At 47.6% G+C, this 8,122-nt stretch overlaps 1 protein-coding gene across 1 annotated transcript in view; it reads right to left on the reverse strand.

Moving 5' to 3' along the window:
• Nucleotides 1–8,122, reverse strand: part of CPT1A (carnitine palmitoyltransferase 1A (liver)) — an 88,000-nt gene that overhangs the window by 36,498 nt on the left and 43,380 nt on the right. The window contains exons 6-8 of the mRNA XM_011987085.1: nt 5,507–5,644; nt 3,141–3,218; nt 1,069–1,176 (exon numbers count right to left, since the gene is read on the reverse strand). Coding sequence (XP_011842475.1) covers nt 1,069–1,176; nt 3,141–3,218; nt 5,507–5,644 — 324 coding nt within the window. The remainder of the gene's footprint in view (nt 1–1,068; nt 1,177–3,140; nt 3,219–5,506; nt 5,645–8,122) is intronic.

Below are 8,122 nucleotides of genomic sequence, written 5' to 3' on the forward strand. Positions count from 1 at the left end.
AGACTCCATCTCAAAAAAAAAAAAAAAAAGAGAGAGAGAGAGAAAAGCAGCAAGTTAAGACCACGTGGAAATACTAAATGTGTTTTCTGTGCAGATTGCTTGGTTTGACTTCCTCTTTTCCAGTGGCTCCCTGGAATGATTCGTTGGGGGACTCATTAAACCATGCCAGGGTGCAACTTCTTGCACAGTAAAATCCTAAATAACACATTCTAATCAATTATTTATAACTGACACTTAAAACCAAAGAAATATTTCAGGAAGAAAAGTCTTGTTTCTTGCGAGCAACCCACCAGCTAGTATTAGTTCAAAAACAACAAGGGCTTCTTTGAAGGGCAGATTACAGAACTAAAGTACAACAGATGTATATTCATTTAGGAGACACAAGTAGAATTAAATCTCAAAATAATTAGGCTCAGTGAAAGAAACTAGAATTTAGAAAAAAAGAGTGCATACTGTATGATTCCACTTACATAAAGCTTTAAAAATTACAAACTAATCTAGAGTGACAGACAGTAGACCGGGGGTCCAGGACCAGGTGGGAGGGAGAGATGACAAAGGGCAGAGGGGTTTTGGGTTGACTGATGTATTCACCATCCTGACTGCAGTGATGATGGTTTCTCAGATGCATCAATATACACACATCAGAAGTTATCAAACTCTCCACTTTATTTTTTAATTTTTCTTTTTTTTTTGAGACGGAGTTTCGCTCTTATCACCCAGGCTGGAGTGCAATGGCGTAATCTCAGCTTGCTGCAACCTCTGCTTCCCAGGTTCAAGCGATTCTCCTGCATTGGCCTCCCAAGTAGCTGGAATTACAGGCACGTGCCACCATGCCCAGCTAATTTTTGTATTTTTAGTAGAGATGGGGTTTCACTGTGTTGGCCAGGCTGGTCTTCAACTGCTAACCTCAGATGATCTGCCTGCTTTGGCCTCCCAAAGTGCCAGGATTACAGGCGTGAGACACTGTGCCCGGCCACAAACTGTATAGTTTAAACATGTGCAATACGTCAATTATACCTCTGTTAAGCTGTTTGAAAAGAATTTTTTTAAAGCAATTTGTGTGCCTACTGGTTTGATTTCCTCCCGGTCCAGTTTGCGCCTGTAAAGCAGGATGGCGTGGACGGCGTTGCCGGCTCTTGCTGCCTGAATGTGAGTTGGAAGGACATACAGCAGATCCTGAAAAGCGAAAAAGGTGACATGGAGAGAATTTGCATAGGGAAAGATAAGCAAATTTAAATACATCACAGCACATCCTGCATGCTGTCAAAATATTTCCAGAGATGTATTCAGTTACATCTGCAATGCTACAAAATAAATGGTAGTTTGATTTTCTACATTCTGTCTTTTACTTTGTAAATGTTTTATGAGAACGGAAGTCCTCCAAAACTCTTGGGCTGTTAAAGATAACTATTTGCACCAAATACCCTCATATAACACAGAGAAAGGAAAGCAAAAATTAGTCGGGGAGCAGTTAGACAATCAGGAAGTTTTTTGGATGAGACACAATGAAAGCTTGAAATAATTGTTTATATAGAGCTGTGCCTGCAGCTTTCTAAATTTTGAGACCCTGTTCCAAATGTCTACATTTTCCACAGTTGGAAGAAAAGACCAAGGAACACAGGTCTAACCTACATTTTGGAAGAGTCTATGTCCACATCATGTCCCCAGTGATGTAGAAAGTGCCTCTGTTTGTAGGAAATGAACACAGGTATCCTGGTGGGAAGGGCGTCAGATAAACAGCTCACTTCCAAATAGAGCAGGAAAAGAAGTTCTATGGACTACACTGATGGTTTTTCTTTCAGTCTGAGATTATTTCAGATAGGAGAAAAAAGTTAAGAGAAAAAGAAAGGAAAATTTTGAAATGAAGAAAAACAGAAAGAAAAAGCAAATGATAGGCCAGGTGTGGTGGCTCACGCCTGTATTCCCAGCACTTTGGGAGGCTGAGCCGCATGGATCACCTGAGGTCAGGAGTTTGAGATGAGACTGCCCAACATGGCAAAATCCTGTTTCTACTAAAAATACAAAAATTAGCCAGGCGTTGTGGCAGGTGCCTGTAATCCCAGCTACTCGGGAGGCTGAGGCATGAGAATCGCTGGAACCGGGGAGGCAGAGGCTGCAGTGGGATGAATTGCACCACTGTACTCCAGCCTCGGTGACAGAGCAAGACTCTATCTCAAAGAAAAAAAAGAAAAAGGGAAAAGAAAGAAAAAGTAAATGATAAAAAATAAATGAGGGGAAAAAAATAAAAGGAAGTGAAGGAATGGAAGGAAAAGGAAAGAGAAGAGTTCTATTTACCAGTTATTAAAGCAGTGGTCGAGAACCCAAATTGAGGGGCCTTCTAACCATCCATGCTTTGAAAGACAAAGCCCAGGAAACCAGAAACTACCATCGATGCACACCCCTTTGGCGTCTCAGAAAACAGTAGGGTGAAGTGTAGTGCACTGGTGGCAGGATCTTAGCCAACCCGCTGTCCCTGAGCTCTAGGGGTTCTGCAGGGATCTTAAGGCTGCTGTGGCACTAACTTCCAGTGCTAAGTCATAAAAACAGCAGGACAGGCTGGGCACGGTGGCTCACACCTGTAATTCCAGCACTTAGGGAGGCTGAAGCTGGCGGATCACGTGAGGTCAGGAGTTCGAGGCCAGCCTGGCTAACATGGCGAAACCCCGTCTCTACTAAAAATACAAAAATTAGCCGGGCATGTTGGTGGGCACCTGTAATCCCAGCTACTTGGGAGGCTGAGGCAGGAGAATCACTTGAACCTGGGAGGCGGAGGCTGCAGTGAGCCAAGATCATGCCATTGTACTCCAGCCTGGTGGACAAGAGCAAAGCTCCATCTCAAAACAAAACAAAACGAAACAAAAAAACAGCAGGACAGGTATAGCACAGTGAGGAATTCCTGTTTGCCAGAAACTTATTTTTGCAGCCCAAATCCCCCTGCAGTAGCAGAGCACCCTGGGCTACTAGGCTAATACTGAAGGGTACTCACAGGTTCTCCAGCCTGGAAGCAGGACAGAGAGGAGCATGAGCCAGTCCCCAGAGCTTTCCCAGGCCGTCCACAGGCCTGTGAAGACGCCACCTCTGTGGACAGACCCGCCGCCCCACCGTCCTCGCCAGACAGCAGCCCGGGCGGGGGCACTCACCATGGCATAGTAGTTGCTGTTCACCATGAGCGGCCCTCGTCCTCGGAGGTAGATGTACTCCTCCCACCAGTCGCTCACCTAGTGGGCGCAAACACCAGACAAACCCGCAGGCTCAGCAGGGGCCAGGCAGGCTCCCTGGCAGCAGCCCAGAGCCACGGGGAAGGGCAGGCAGTACTTTTGGCAGACATTTTGGCATCTAACGGGGGCCATTCCAGAACAGGGAACACAGTCCTAACCAGACGGAATGCGACACCGTGGGAAACGAAAAGTGTTCTTTTTAAGTTGAGACGAGCAGAAAGAAGGTACATCACCTTCATTCTGTAGATGGTTCAAAAGGGAAAAAAAAGCCGAAGTGGGAGGATTGCTTGAGTCGAGGAGTTCGAGACCAGGCTAGACAACATAGCGAGGCTCTAGCTCTACATTAAAAATAAAAATAATAAATAAAATAAAAATTTTAAAAATGTTTAAAAGACCAGATGGAAAGTAAATCCTAAATGTTTGACTGCTAACATGATCTAAAAACCAATACTGTGGGCTGGGCATGGTGGCTCACACCTGTAATCTCAGCACTTTGGGAGGCCGAGACAGGAGGATCGCTTGATGCCACGAGTTTGAAGCCAGCCTGGGCAACATTGCAAGGTTCCACCTCTCCAAAAAAAATGTAAGAAATTAGCCAGGTGTGGTGGCTCATGCGTGGAGTCTCAGCTACTTGGGAGGCTAAGGCAGGAGGGTCACTTGAGCCCAGGGGTTCGAGGCAACAGTGAGCTATGATTGTGCCACTGTATTCCAGCCTGGGCAACAGAGCAAGACCTTTTCTCAAATAAAAGAAAACAGTAACAAAGGCCAGGTGCAGTGGCTCACGCCTGTAATCCCAGCATTTTGGGAGACTGAGGTGGGCTGATCACTTGAGGTGAGGAGTTCCGGACCTGCCTGGCCAACATGATGAAACTCCATCTCTACTAAAAATACAAAAATTAGCTGGGCATAGTGGCGGGCGCCTGTAATCCCAGCTACTCAGCAGGCTGAGGCAGGAGAATCACTTGAACCTGGGAGGTGGAGGTTGCAGTGAGCTGGGATCGCACCACTGCACTCCAGCCTGGGCGACAGGGCGAAAAAAAGAAAAGCCATCTCAAAAAGAAAAGAAAAGAAAACAACAACAAAAAAAACCAATGTTATGCAAAATTGCTCCACAGACTGCTTCTCGTCTTCCTGCTTCCCAGGTCTCCCTGAAGAAGCCACCGCCTCAGTCTAGTCCGTGGCACTAACCCGGCGTCCCACAGGTGTGGTCCCTGTTCCCTGGCACATGCATCCTGAAGCTACCCAGGGGCAGTGCCCCCCAGCCACCTCACAGCTGCTGTCCCTTCACAGCCTGCTGGACCCAGAGATGGCTTCCTTTTCAGCTTTGTGCTGAAACACACGTAACTACAGAACAGTGGCCATGCAACGGTCTCGTGTGCGGAGCTGTGTAGAGAGCTGATGTTTACCAGTCCAGCACACCCGTGCAGCCAGCGAACATGCCCGGCCCCCTGAGGCTCGAGAGACTCCTCCAGGCACTGCCCATCCACCCACGATGTGACTTCTGCACCACCTGCTGGTTCTGTCAGGGTCACTTGGGACACCACCTCTTCCGTGTTAGTTGTTCCTCAAAGCTACACTCCCTCCCTTGCTTCGTCTGCCAGAGGCCTGCTCTCACCTTCCCAGCACATGGAAGCCCAGCCAGCTCCCCACATACAGGGCGCCAGCTAAGACACTTGGTTGGAGGAGATGCTCCTGGGACCACTGAGCCACACTCAATCCCAGCAAGCATCCCACACCATCCCTGCATCCACCAGCGAGCTCGGGAAGGATGCCTTGGAATAAAAATAAACTAAAGAGGAGGATAGGAGCAGGAGTCTGGGGCAGCATGGTACTGCTGCAGGAGAAACAGCTCACAAGAGGAATCCCCGGGGAAGAGGGAGAGGGAGAGGGCTCCTGTGTGCAAAACACAGCATTGCGATGATGCACCTGCACTCGGGGTAAAACTGTCACTGTAGGCTGGGTGTGGTGGCTCATGCCTGTGATCCCAGCACTTCGGGAGGCCAAGGTGGGAAGATCACTTGAGCCCAGGAGTTTGAGACCAGCCTGGTCAACATAGTGAGACCCTGTCTCTACAAAAAATCCAAAAACCAAGAAACTGTCACTGTAACTACACGTCAGTCCTAATACACACACCCCATGCTGCATGCAGGTAAACCATAGCTGGAACTTCCTAAGGTGTGATTTTGGCTAATCACAGCTGTCGTTTCAGCCCTGCTATCCCTGTCCCTCAGAATTAGCATCTTCATACAGAAAAATTTCATCAAGAAAAACTGTGTATACAGACTTACGTAATTTGTAGCCCACCAGGATTTTAACTTCAAATACCACTGTAGTCTTGGTCCAAGACTGACAGCAAAGTCTTGAGCAAGTGCCGTCATCCGTTTGAAGTCTTCTTCCTTCATAAGAGGCCTCACCGACTCTAGATACTGGGATTATCGGGGAAAAAAAAAACACCCAAGTTAAAACACATGAATCAAAGCCTATGGTTGCCTCACCTGTGCCTTAGGAGAAGTTCTAACACATTGAAGAGGTTTTAGGCTGGGCATGGTGGCTCATGCTTGTAATCCCAGCATTTTGGGAGGTCAAGGCCAGTGGATTGCTTGAGCTCAGGAGTTCAAGACCAGCCTAGGCAATATGGTGAAACCCCATCTCTACAAAAAACAAGACAAAAATTAGCTGGGCATGGTGGTGCATGTCTGTGGTCCCAGATATGTGAGGGGTTGAGGTGGGAGGATCACTTGAGCCCAGAAGGTCGAGGCTGCAGTGAGCCATGATCACGCCACTGCACCTCAGCCTGGGCAACAGGGTGAGACCCTATCTCAAAAAAAAAAGTTTAGACTCTTCCCCCAAGTTAGTCTTAGCAGTCCTTAGACAGGTTAACTCCCTTCAATGTTAAATGGTGTCATAGGGTAACAATAATTTAACAATTAAACTTTTTCTTCCTTTATTAGTTTTAAAAGTGTCCCAAATCCTGCATCACCAGAAAGCCACCATTAAATTTTTAGAATTTAAAATAAATTCTAGAATTGACAAGAAAAGTTAACAAGGAAATTTCAAGAATGTCTCTTATGTATTATTTGGCCCTTAATAAAAGAGCTGTTCTGACTTAAGCTTTGATGACCTGTGATGGTGACTACGAGATGGGGCAGAGTCATGCTGAGAGCTAGGTGCTGGGGCTGGGCAGGTGCTCAGGCAGCAGGATGGGAAGGAGGGGCTGGAATAGGTCTCAGAACCAGGCCAAGGCCAGGGCCTCAGGTTCAGGGTTTTCAGCCCCCACCCCACCTCATCCTTTCACATGTGCTACTTTGGTTGAACAAATGCTCAGAGATGGAAACACAGAGAGCAATTGTTTAAAAAGACACTCAAAAGCGTCTGCTACACACCTAAGCAAGCTCTTACAGAAAGTGACACTGGTCAGGTGCGGTAGCTCACACCTGTAATCCCAGCACTTTGAGAAGCTGACATGTGAAGAGTGCTTGAGCCCAAGCAATCTTGACCAGTTCAAGACCAGCCTGGGCAACAGAGTGAGACCCCGTCTCTGCAAAAAAAAAAAAAAAAACAAAAATTAGCTGGGTGTGGCGGCACATGTCTGTGGTCCCAGCTACTTGGAAGGCCGAGGTGGGAGGATCACTTGGGCCTAGGAGTTCAAAGCTGCAGTGAGCCATGATCACACCACTGCATTCCAGCCTGGGCGAGACGCTGTCTCCCCCAACAACAGCAACAAAAAGTAAAAACTGTTGCTAACCCCACAATTTGCCATGAAATATTTTAATCCAACAAGTTGTCTGCTGTAAAAACCAAAGTCTTGGTGAAACAGTAATCTCTCTAGGGTCCCTCCCTGTACGTTGGAAAGTAAGACCCCACTCCCTTACAAGGGCCAGCTGTGGCCAGGTATGGTGGCTCATGACTGTAACCCCAGCACTTTGGGAGGCTGAATCAGGAGGACTGTTTGAGCCCAGGAGTTCAAGACCAGTCTGGGCAACATGGCAAGACCCCATCTCTACAAAAAAATATTTGCAGGCATAGTGGTGCACACCTGTGGCCCCAACTACTTGGGAGGCTAAGGCAGGAGGATCACTTGGGCCAGGAATTCAAGGCTGCAGTGAGCTAGGACGGTGTCACTGCATTCCAGCCCAGGCAAGAGAGTGAGACTCTGTCTCCCACAGAAAGGGCGTGGAACAGTTGTCAAGCATATTGAGGCTTATTCAAAGTAAAATGCCCGTTAATGAGACAGAAAATCATGCCCTGAATGAGCTGAAGTGGAACCCTGAGCTACGCAACACAGACAGAGGTCACTGAAGGTCAAGCATCTCACCCTCACCCCACCCTGCCAGTGGAACAGGGGCCGTTGTCAGCCCTGATTCGCAAGTGTGGGTACAGAAGAGGAGAGATGGGGTAGGTCAGCCACGGTGGCTTGCACCTGTAATTCCAGTACTTTCGGAGGCCGAGGTGGGCGGATCACTTGAGGTCAGGAGTTTTGAGACCAGCCTGGCCAACATAGTGAAATCCTGTCTCTACTAAAAATACAAAAATAAGCGAGGCGTGGTGGCACACACCTGTAATTCCAGCTACTCGGGTGACTGAGGCAGGAGAATTGTTTGAACCTGGGAGATGGAGGCTGCAGTGAGCTGAGATCACACCACTGCACCCTAACCTGGGTGACAGAGCAAAAACAAAAACAACAACAACAACAAAAAAGAGCAGAGATGGGAAGAAACTTACCAAGGCTAACAGGGACTCAATAACCAAGGCTGGATTCAAACCCTCAGGGACTCAGTAACCAATCCTGGATTCAAACCCTCACCCCGAGAAGTTTCTGCTTATTATAGTTTTTAAAATGGGGTCCCAGGATGTGCAAAAATGAAAGCACCCATGCACTGCTGATTAGAATGCAAAATGGTGGA

The sequence above is a fragment of the Mandrillus leucophaeus genome, unplaced genomic scaffold, assembly GCF_000951045.1.
Source record: "Mandrillus leucophaeus isolate KB7577 unplaced genomic scaffold, Mleu.le_1.0 Scaffold30, whole genome shotgun sequence".
Lineage (NCBI taxonomy): Eukaryota > Metazoa > Chordata > Mammalia > Primates > Cercopithecidae > Mandrillus > Mandrillus leucophaeus.